This window comes from Cynara cardunculus (assembly GCF_001531365.2).
Source record: "Cynara cardunculus var. scolymus isolate 2C chromosome LG 6, CcrdV1, whole genome shotgun sequence".
Taxonomy (NCBI): domain Eukaryota; kingdom Viridiplantae; phylum Streptophyta; class Magnoliopsida; order Asterales; family Asteraceae; genus Cynara; species Cynara cardunculus.
Genome location: NC_037533.1, coordinates 8,022,012 through 8,033,936, shown reverse-complemented (window position 1 = coordinate 8,033,936; position 11,925 = coordinate 8,022,012). Strand labels below are relative to the sequence as shown.

The 11,925-nt window shown below is 31.8% G+C and overlaps 1 protein-coding gene across 1 annotated transcript in view; it reads right to left on the bottom strand.

Moving 5' to 3' along the window:
• Positions 1–1,353: 1,353 nt before the first annotated feature.
• LOC112514110 overlaps positions 1,354–11,925 on the bottom strand; it is a 25,176-nt gene continuing 14,604 nt past the window's right edge. The window contains exons 2-13 of the mRNA XM_025120442.1: positions 6,788–6,860; positions 5,796–6,426; positions 4,549–4,575; positions 4,402–4,491; positions 4,162–4,278; positions 3,825–4,023; positions 2,848–3,271; positions 2,661–2,760; positions 2,520–2,579; positions 2,345–2,433; positions 2,137–2,248; positions 1,354–1,693 (exon numbers count right to left, since the gene is read on the bottom strand). Of these exons, the coding sequence (XP_024976210.1) occupies positions 1,388–1,693; positions 2,137–2,248; positions 2,345–2,433; positions 2,520–2,579; positions 2,661–2,760; positions 2,848–3,271; positions 3,825–4,023; positions 4,162–4,278; positions 4,402–4,491; positions 4,549–4,575; positions 5,796–6,426; positions 6,788–6,860 (2,228 nt within the window). The 3' untranslated portion in view covers positions 1,354–1,387. The remainder of the gene's footprint in view (positions 1,694–2,136; positions 2,249–2,344; positions 2,434–2,519; positions 2,580–2,660; positions 2,761–2,847; positions 3,272–3,824; positions 4,024–4,161; positions 4,279–4,401; positions 4,492–4,548; positions 4,576–5,795; positions 6,427–6,787; positions 6,861–11,925) is intronic.

Here is an 11,925-nt window from a genome sequence, read left to right as displayed (position 1 = left end):
ATTTTGGGGAACCAACTTGCACCTGATTCCTATTTTGGGGAACCAACATGCAAAATAATTATAGAAAAATAACTAAAATTCGTTTTTTATCAAAAATTAATGCAATAAAATCTATTTTTCATTTTAAATCTCATTTATTTTAATTCAGATATCAAATTGAACATTTTAAAAAAAATCCAAATTACCACGATAAAAATTGTTTTTTACTAATGCAAAAAAAATTAATTTAATAGAAAAAAATTAATTGATACGGATTGGTTAGATATAAAAATTTTGAATGTGATATTTAATATTTATTTTTATTGCATTAATTAATTTTTTTCTATTAACTTGATTTTTTTAGTTAATAGAAAAACGAACCAGGTGCAAGTTGGTTATTAGTAAAAACGAATTTTAGTTATTTTTCTATAATTATTTTGTAAGTTGGTTCCCCAAAATATGAATCAGGTGCAAGTTGGTTCCCAAAAATGATGATTTTGAAAGTTGGTTCTTCAAAATAAGAATCAGGTGCAAGTTGGTTCCCCAAAATAGAAATTACGTGAAAGTTGGTTCCATTTTGGTACAATTTTTCCATTTTCATTACTACAAATTAGTAGGTTCAAATTTTATTGCAATACAATTGAGGTGGAAATTAGCATATTTTTTGTTCATATCCTTTTAGTTAGTGACTACCTTTTTGGTCACTAGAAGTCTAGAAGCCATTAATGGTGATTGCCATATATTTGGTCTCTAATGGACGCTAATACCAATTAACGGATCCGTTATCTTGAACCTAACTAGTGACCGACTTCGTGGTGGTCACCGACTTTGGTCACTAATATGATAAATTAGTGACGACTTTCATTGATTTAGTGACCAAGTTAGTCGTCACAAATACAGTGACTATTTCAATTTGGTCACTAACAAAAATTAGTGACGGACGTTTAGTGACTAAAAGTGACCACCCAAATTTTGGTCACTATAGGGTCTTAGTGACTAATTTTTATATTGGTAGTGACCAATATAATGAGGATTTTTCTTGTAGTGTATAAACTTAAATCCTGTCGTTTCGTCATATAAATTTAAGTCTTATAAAGCGATCTATTAGAACATTTAGATATTAAACGTCCTATAAACCCAATACTTTTGTAGTGTACTTTTCTTTCATAGTCTGAAGAAACTTACACTTCTGTTTCAATAGGAAAGAAATGTTCACAACAATTGGGGTTTCTATTCTATTTGTAAAGATGCAAAGTGTGAATGATAGTTACAAACTTACAATGGCGTCAACGAAGAATATGTCTCTACTTCCATTTCCAATATATTTCTCAATACAAATCTCTAATCAACTCCAAAAAGCTCTATAAGAACCATATGAAAGTCGATGATAGAAATGATATCAGCAGTTTTATTTGTACAGAAGGTACCTGAAATGGAACTCATAAGCGCCAACTCGAACACAATCCGAAAGTGGTTTGGTCTTTTCTCTATGAAGACACTCCATTGCTACTTTTCCGACTTCACTTGGAAATTGAAGGCATATCCAGTCGAGAAACGACTCCATGTCTTTAGCAAAATCAAGCATATACCAATCCAACCGCTTTGGTATCGTTAGCGATTTCTTCGTGCTTGAAATCCCAACTGCAGCCAGTAAGTAATCTCTTTTTGCAACTTCAAGTTCATTTACAACTTCAGAACCAGTGTACACCCTTACCTTCATTTTAGAATATTTCAAAATTATTAAATCATGATTTACAAATATTCTGCTTTTAAGTTTAGTGGCAAAATGCAACTTTAGTTCCTCACAAATGTATAGATGCCAAAGATGTGGTTAATGAACTTTGCCATTACTACAACAAAACATCGGTTTTTATCTAATAAGACGTAAAAAAAATATGTTAGTGTCTTAGTAGCCTATTTTATAAGACTTCAAGTTTACAGGACCAAACACTTACGTGTCCTATGTATATTACAATAAGTTTATAGGACACTTTTGAACGCCTTAATAAGTTTTTAAGACAATCTTGAAACAAAGCATTTTATTAATTTTTTACAAAATTATTTGAAAAAGTTTCTTATAACAAACAAATGCCCTATAAATTAAAAGATGTATAACATGGTGCATGCATACACACAGGACAGGCATGTATAACTTACAGCAGGTGACGACCAGCTTCCACAGGATAATGCAAATGTTACTAGCGGTTCTGACAACTCCAACCCAAATATGCTTCGTGTAGTTATTTCATCGTTCTTGACACCCTTTTCAAAATTATGGTGCATTTAGTACGAATCATATGATATGACCAGTTTCAGATATCAGAGTTTCTGGCGACGGGAAAATGAAAGAAACTAGAGGAGTTCACTTACGCATTTTGAGTGATAGGGGAGTCGCAATATGTAATGTTCGATGTTAAACGCATTTAAAAGATGGCCTCCGACATTTATTATCGCCTGATGATCGGTAAGAAGGATATATACGATCGTTATATGTATAATACTCATTCGAAGGCAGAAGGCAGAAGGGTGTGTGGCATTACCTCCTGCGTTAGTTGAATAACCCTCTCAGGAGTCTCTGGTATTCCATGTTCAAGAAATGCCTGATAATTTTACCATTACATCGAATATCAGTTTGAATTCACAGATGATTAACCAACAAATGATTCAGAAAGTTATAATACATTCATCATGCATGAATTGTATATATTGATCCAGAAAGCAAGCTTCTCTTGATGTGTAAGGCTTGTTAAGTTGACCGATCCAAGTTTCCCGAGTAGGATCCTGAATAATGAAAAATAACATCAAACTAATATCAAATCTACAGGTTATGGCTCTAAGCAATCAATCAACCATAGATTATATACTTACTTCAGCCTTTGTGATAAGAAAACAGAAATTGTTGTTCGGTTTTTATTGATCGCGGTGGCTTCAACTTCATATAAATACTTATATGGACCAATGTCCGTGTTCTCGAATTTGTAGAAGACATCATAAGGATCCTTAAAATCTGTTGTCGATGGATTCTCACACGATGCTAATGAAGGTAGCATTTCGGTCATCCTCAGGGCTGAAGTCGAGCTCATTTGTGCAAAAATAAACATTAAGCATTTCAGAATTCTTTCTGAAATCTTATTCGGGCTATCGTCTCCTTGATCTAGACATTTTTCTGATGACATATAGTCAATCGGAGATCTCTTCAGCGTTTTAATCCTTTGAGTTTTCGGATTTGGAGATTGCTGTTTGTTCGTTGTTGGATTTGTGCATAATTCATTAACTCTCTCCTTGACCATTTCTAACGAAAAAACAAAATTCAGAGCCTGTGGATAACGACTGATAACGAAGTAGGGATAGTATGAGGGACTTGGGATCGTGTGAGAATAAAAGTTTTAGTGATAATGGCGAGAACATTTATGAGCCTTCGGATGATTTATTTTTCGATCTAACAACTAAAAAAGACGCAGAACTTCAACTACAACTACCTTCCAATTGATAGCTTACAAAGAACAAATCTTCATCAACCTTATTTGTTTTGTCTTCACTTTCATTTACCTTCACCAACATTTACATACCTTCAATCACTTTCACATTTAACCGAAGGTTAAACCTGTTGATTCAGTGAATACCCAAAAATCACCTCTTCTAAAGCTTGTTGATTCGTTCGAATGCCAAGCCCTAGGCTCAAACTGGCTCCTAGGTACAGTAAGACCGGTTCTCCGTGTCCACATACATAGAATTTTTCAAAGTTCAGGCAACGGTGACAAAGATAGGTAAATGAGCATCGTTAAAGGTAGGTATATGAAGGTTTTATTCTCTTGTTCTCACCAAAAAATTCATTCTCACATTACCTGATGTAAAAGCATCACCTGGTCTCAAGGGTGAAGGACAATTTTCTTGAAGATCAGTAGCTGAGTTTTCAAGATTCCTCTTATAGAAAGAAATGTAGATAGCTTCTTCATATAGGTTTTGCCTATATTGAACCACCTGATCTTCTAGCCTAATAACTTCTTCTTCCAAAACAGCCACTTCAGCTAGGAGCTCCAATGTCTATTATATATAAAATACCAGTTTCAATTACATTTTTGTGCCATAAATTCAAGCATTGTTGATAAAAATGTGCGAAAACAACTACCAACAAGTGATTAAAATGAAATGCAGATGACCATGAAAGGAATCATGTCCTACCACCGGAGGGAGATCAGGAGGAAGGCGATGTAGAGCCCCGAACGGGCGTGCTAAAGCCTGTTCTAACGCTTTATGAACATTTTCTTCGTGCGTAAGCCTTTTCCGAAGCTTGTCTACCTAAAGAAAAGGGTAAAACGAATGAATTCTAGATTATTTCAATAATTGAGAAAGATTCTAAACACCCAACTGACAATACCACCAAAAATGAAAGTGAAAAAGTCAAAGGTGACAGCAAATTACATCTTGTTGCAATGCCATTTTTCTCTCTCTTCTAGAAGATCCTCTGCTTGTGCTCGTCTTCTCAGGCTCTATCTGCATTTGGATATCATCCTTTTTTCAATTTCAATTAACAATAATAAATAAGCAACAAGGAAAGAACTGAGTTACCTTTGAATCTTTGAGTGAAGATCTCATCTGTACAGACATTTACATCAACTTACACAGCACAACACTGCAGAATTGGATAAAATACAAAGGAAGAAGTTAACAAAATCAGTAAGGATAACAGAAGATTAAGGAGAGAAGAGGGAGAATAGCACGTCAATGCCATTAATCACTACTCCTCCATCATCAAAAACCAATTATTTTAGGAAGAAACTGAGTCATCGTGGCTTATCATAAGTGAACGTGGGCGCTTCTCTCTTGTTCGTGGAAAAACAAAACATTTTCGATCCATATACACATTACATAATACRTGTATTAAAAAATTATAAACATTTTGAGAGTTGGAAAACCAAACCATTTTTTATAATTAAATTAAAGATTAAGAAAATGAATTAATTAATGGGTAAATTTCAGATTATACAAAAAAATAAGATTACCATGTGCAATTAGTAATTTTATTTTAYAGTAAACTAGGTTTTTGGTTCCTATGGATTGTTGAAAATGCTATGTTTGTATTTATGTTTTTAAAATTACAATTTTTTTCGTGTGATTTACTACTCATTGATTTTTTTATTAAACTGGATATCCAACCTGCTATGCGAGCCGACTAATCCCAGAACGAGCACCTGCTTTGCAGATAGTCCAGAGTCACCGGATTTGAACCTCCGTATGACATGACACTATGAGATTTGAGTATTCCTCAAATCTTGAAATGTGGTTAAATTTGCTTATCACACATTAGTGGGAATAAAATAAGTAGAAGGAATGATATGTGTATATATATATGAAAAGAAGGGGTAATTTTTTTTTGTTGCAAGCCATGATGTTGGCTCAAATGAGTCGACCATTTCATTTGCAATTATCATTATAAGATTTGAGTATTTTTCTTAAATCTAGAAATGTGGTTAAGTTTGTTTGCATCATATAAAAAGATATAACTTTAAAAATATTGAGATGACATCTTGTTAGCAGTGTATTTTAAAATCTTGCGTTGTTATTAGTTTTTGGAAATCCCACATTGATCAACAAATGATACATTGATAAAGTATGATAAATATATATATAAAATAAGCATGTGATGGTTCGAAAATTAAAAGAGCAATATAAATATGTGAGCTATTGTTTGACCTCTAATTTTGAAGTGATAGTTTATTTTATTACATATATATATGTATATCATTAAAGGAGAAACCAACTAGAATGACATGGCACTATGAGATTTGAGTATTCCTCAAATATTGAAATGTNACATCTCCATCACCAATGTAGTTATTGAGATCCCTCTTGAAATTCTTATAATCAACAACAGTAGAACCAACTTCATCATATCCACCTTTCAAACAAACCTGCAACTTGTGGGCTCTTACAAGCCCAATATTTGACATCGCCGACCGGTGAACCATAACTTTGTCATCATAGCTGAGTTGCCTACTCTTACTTGATAAAATTCTATCAGCATCATCAATCAAATCATGGTTATGGTTGAGACAAAAATAGTATAATCTATATGATGATTGAGACACCTCTATGTATTTAAACCTAACAGATGCTTTACAATTTGTAACTTTAAAGTTTGTATTTCGTACTTGTCTACGATGTCCATCCACTTCAACAGAGTCAACCGACCTCTTTTTTGGTTTTCCATGCTTATGACAAACAACATATTTTAGTTTGACTATACCACCCTTCCTTGTCTTCTGGGTTGATAGTCGAATATCAAACCCGACAATGTCGGCATACCTTCGATACATTTCAATTCCATCCTCCAAAGATGTAAAGATTGATCCAACAACCGGTTGAAATTCACTTGGAACAGATGGGATACAAACTCCATCACAGCAAGGACTTTCAATCACTCCTTGAGCTGGTAACACAAATGATCTATGAAACAATTACCAATAGTTATAAATAAAGAAAACAATATACATATAAACCAACTTAACAAAGTCTCATATGACATAATAAAACTAAACACAATTACTATTAAATTAAATTCAAAACAAAATCAACCTCATCAAGACACATTACAGTAACATACAATTGTAGCTATGAGATGTTTATCACTTGTGATAAACATCCAAAATTCTCACTTACATAGATATCACAATTATAATAATTGATTTGATGTTACAAGTTGAAGGTGATATTAACCATCTTGATTACAAAAATAGCTATCATTTTTCACTTGCTGATTTACATTATTTACTAGCATCAATTATATGTCTAATATCACATCTATCACACCATTATCACAGCTACTGTGATCACTTGTAAGTCGATGCCATCAATATTTTGGGTGTCAAAAGCAGTTGTTGCTGCATCATTTACATAAATTTAATGGAAAACGAACCAAACAGTATCCACATACATATAAACATCCGGTTTATCACATGTGATAAAACATCAAACTTTTCAATTTAAAAAGTAGCGAACTAAAAAAATGGGATGTTTATCACATGTGATAAACATCAAAATTTTCAATTACAAAAGTAGAATAACATTAAACTCAAATCAACATATATCAAAAACAATAAATGGACAAAAAATGTTTACATTCACAAGTTTTTTTTTACTTTTTATCACATGTGATAGAAACCCCAAAAAAACCATTCATGAAAATTGATGAYATATTTTAATGTTATCACATCGTACCTTCTTCGTCGTTATCAGAACTACTTTCATAAAAGTTGTCTTCAAGAAAACAATCTTGAGAAAAGCCCACAGAATCNATCAAGACACAATTTGGGAATGTAAATGTTTGTGAACTGATAGCTAATGTTTTATTTGTCAAAATACTAGGTTAGGGCACTTTGATTTGGGTGTGATAATCATGTGATATGGGTGTGATACTTATATGATAGGGGTGTGATAATCACCGGTATACATCACTTGGGTTAACGTTTTGGTTGATAAGTTAAATTTTTGGTGTAATCATGTGATTTAGGTGTGATAATCATGTGATATGGGTGTGATACATATGTGATAGGGGTGTGATACTTATGTGATAGGGGTATGATACTCACCGGTATACATCACTTGGGTTAAGATTTTGGTTGATAAGTTAAAATTTTGGTGTCATCATGTGATTTGGGTGTGATAATCACTGTTATACATCACGCAAACTCAATAACATTTGTTTTATTATCCATCGGTTCAAAACTGTGAAGTACAAGTGCTTCAATCTACTCACATTATCGAATATTAATAACATGGACTGATTTCAATTAGTCCTTGCAACTCGAACCGCTAAGAGCTAAGAATTCCTACGTAACATAACTTGAAATGTATGAACAAGACACAATTTGGGAATGTAAATGTTTGTGAACCTGATAGCTAATGTTTTATCTGTCAAAATATAAATCACTTTGGGTAACGTTTTGGTTGATAAATTAAAATTTTGGTGTCATCATGTGATTTGGTTGTGATACTTATGTGATAGGGGTGTGATAATAACCGGTATATATCACTTGGGTTAACGTTTTAGTTGATAAGTTAAAATTTTGGTGTCATCATGTGATTTGGGTGATAATCATCTGACATGAGTATGATAATCGTCTGACATGGGTGTGATAATCACTGTTATACATTTATATGATTGTAATTTTGTCTTTTGAGCGTTCAATAAGACTACAAGAGTTTATTTATGTTTAATAGAACATAATCATAGTATATAGAAAATGTAAATAAGACATTTTTCAAACAGAATATTAATTAATCAAAAAAAGGGTAATGGATTGAAGAAACAGTAAAGAATGGTGAAAAAGAAGTTCACATTGTTCTAGATATTTTAATCCTAGGTTTCTATTTAATAAGCAATAGCATAAAAGTATCACTAGATAACACATAATTATCATTGTTTTATACATTGATGTGATCTTGATTTATATACTAAAACTCTAGATAATATTCGACGTACACTTCTAGTACACGGAAAGACACAACATCATTCAAGTCATTGAACTATATACTCCAGGTAATCATGTGATATGAGTGTGATACTTATGTGATAGGGATGTGATAATCACCGATATAAATCACCTGGTAAAATTTTGATGTAATCATGTGATTTGGGTGTGATACTTATGTGATAGGGGTGTGATAATCACCGGTATAAATCACTTGGTAAATTTTTGGTGTAATAATGTGATTTGGGTGTGATAATGATGTGATGGGGATGTGATAATCACCGGTATACATTAATTGGGTTAACGTTTTTGTTGATAAGTAAAAATTTTGGTATCAACATGTGATTTGGNTAAATGTTTGTGAACCTGATAGCTAATGTTTTATCTGTCAAAATATAAATCACTTTGGGTAACGTTTTGGTTGATAAATTAAAATTTTGGTGTCACCATGTGATTTGTTTGTGATACTTATGTGATAGGGGTGTGATAATAACCGGTATACATCACTTGGGTTGACGTTTTAGTTGATAAGTTAAAATTTTGGTGTCATCATGTGATTTGGGTGTAATAATCATCTGACATGGGTGTGATAATCACTGTTATACATTATTTTATATGATTGTAATTTTGTCTTTTGAGCGTTCAATAAGACAACAAGAGTTTATTTATGTTTAGTAGAACATAATCATAGTATATAGAAAATGTAAATGAGACATTTTTGAAACCGAATATTAATTAATAAAAAAACGGTAATGGATTTGAAGAAACAGAAAAGAATGGTGAAAAAGAAGATCACATTGTTCTAGACATTCTAATCCTAGGTTTCTATTTAATAAGCAATAGCATAAAAGTATCACTAGATAACACATAATTATCATTATTTTCTACATGGATGTGATCTTGATTTATATACTAAAACTCTAGATGATATTCGACGTACACTTCTAGTACATGGTAAGACACAACATCATTCAAGTCATTGAACTATATACTCCAGGTAATCATGTGATATGAGTGTGATACTTATGTGATAGGGATGTGATAATAACCGGTATAAATCACCTGGTAAAATTTTGGTGTAATCATGTGATTTGGGTGTGAAACTTATGTGATAAGGGTGTAATAATCACCGGTATAAATCACTTGGTAAAATTTTGGTGTAATCATGTGATATGGGTGTGATACGTATGTGATAGGGGTGTGATACTTATGTGATAGGGGTATGATACTCACCGGTATACATCACTTGGGTTAAGGTTTTGGTTGAAAGTTAAAATTTTGGTGTCATCATGTGATTTGGGTGTGATAATCACCGTTATACATCACGCTAACTCAATAACACTTGTTTTATTATCCATCGGTTCAAAACTGTGAAGTACAAGTGCTTCAATCTACTCACATTATCGAATATTAGTGACATGAACTGATTTCAATTAGTCCTTGCAACTCGAACCGCTAAGAGCTAAGAATTCCTACGTAACAAAACTTGAAGTGTATGAACAAGACACAATTTGGGAATGTAAATGTTTGTGAACCTGATAGCTAATGTTTTATCTGTCAAAATATAAATCACTTTGGGTAACGTTTTGGTTGATAAATTAAAATTTTGGTGTCANAGAATTGGATGGTTCGCATTTGAACCTGCCCCTATATATATATATATATATATATATCATTAAAGGAGAAACCAACTAGAATGACATGGCACTATGACATTTGAGTATTCCTCAAATCTTGAAATGTGTTTAAATTTGTTTATCCCATATTGGTGGGAAGAAAAAAAGTAAAGGAATGATATGTGTGTGTGTATATATATATATATATATATATATATATGTGTGAAAAGAGGAGGTGATTTTTTTTGTTGCAAGTGATGATGTTGGCTCAAATGAGTCAACCATTTCATTTGCAATTGTCATTATGAGACTTGAGTATTTTTCTTAAATCTTGAAATGTGGTTAAGTTTGTTTATCAATTTATATCATATAAAAAGATAACTTTAAAATATTGAAATGACATCTTATGAGTGGCGTATTTTAAAATCTTGCGTTGTGATTGGTTTTTGAAAATCTCACGTTGATGAACAAAKGATACATTGATAGAGTATGATAGGTATATATAAAATAAGCATGTKATGGTTCAAAAATTAAAAGAGCAATATAAATATGTGAGCAGTTTGACCTTTATTTTTGGAGTGATAGTTTTTTTTTATTATGAAAGAACAACATTCGGAGTTGAGGTGATATTATATAATTTGAGTATTCTCAAAGTCATGAATTATATGTTGTTTAGATTTCTTACATTGGTAAGAAGACAATATTATTATAGAGAAACAATAATCGGAGTTGAGGAAACATTATAAAATTTGAGTATTCTGAAAGTTTTGAATTATAGTATTGTTAGTTTTTCTACATTGGTAAGAAGATAGTATATTGAAAAAAAGAAAGTAGAAGAAATGTAAGGGTGTATATATATGAAAAAAAAGAGGTGATTTTTTGTTGCAAGTCATGTTTTTGGCTCAAATGAGTCAACCCTTTCACTTGTAATCGTCAATGGCTCAGCTTAGAGTCCATGACACTAACATTTTACAGTGATCAAGTCGTCRAGAAGTGTCATTGGTTTTATAAAAATTGAAATGAATTAATGAAATATTGTTGTTACATAAAATGTTCTACTTTCTTTTGATTTACAAACTCACCATTTCCATCTTACATCCGAGCTACGAAATTTAGCTACTCATAACAAAAAAATAATTGTAAGAAATATAAATTTCAATAATTTAATACATGAAAATAATGATGGAAATTAAATAACGAAACGTAAATTGCAAGAAATATAAATTGTGGTAAAGAAATACATAAAAGTAAATAACGAAATATAAATAGCGGAAAGCGTAATAAATAAATAACGGAAAGTAAATGGCAAGAAATAAAAAAGCAATTAAAAGAAAACTTGGAGAAGATTTTCAAAAAGATTACTTCTATTTCTAGAGAGAGAAACTATTTTAGTAGTAAGATGATGAAGATGATTATTTGATTTTGGGATGACTAAAAGACTAATCCAACTCCTCTATTTATATTAAATTAGAGGTGAGAGTGTAATAGACATTTAACAAAAAACTAGAGTTAAAGTTGCCAAAAGCATAACTAAGTCAAAAAATTAAAGGTCTAATTGTACCAAGTTTAAACAACTAATATTCCAACCATTAAAAATAATAAATCTGGAAAAACAAAAATGTCTTTCAAAAAGTCAACATTTGTCTTGTCATGTAGCTCCTAGCACTTCTAACTTCAAGGCTCCATCCACAAGTAATGTTGCAGCAATTCAGCAGCATCTACAAACTTCAATCTGTCCAAAATAAGTCCATATTAGTCTTTTAAAGAGTGAAAACAAGTAAATCATTTACTTTAGCTCCATAAACAAACACTACTAGAAAAACAGGTATCAGCGACGAATATCAGCAAGGGAAAATTTC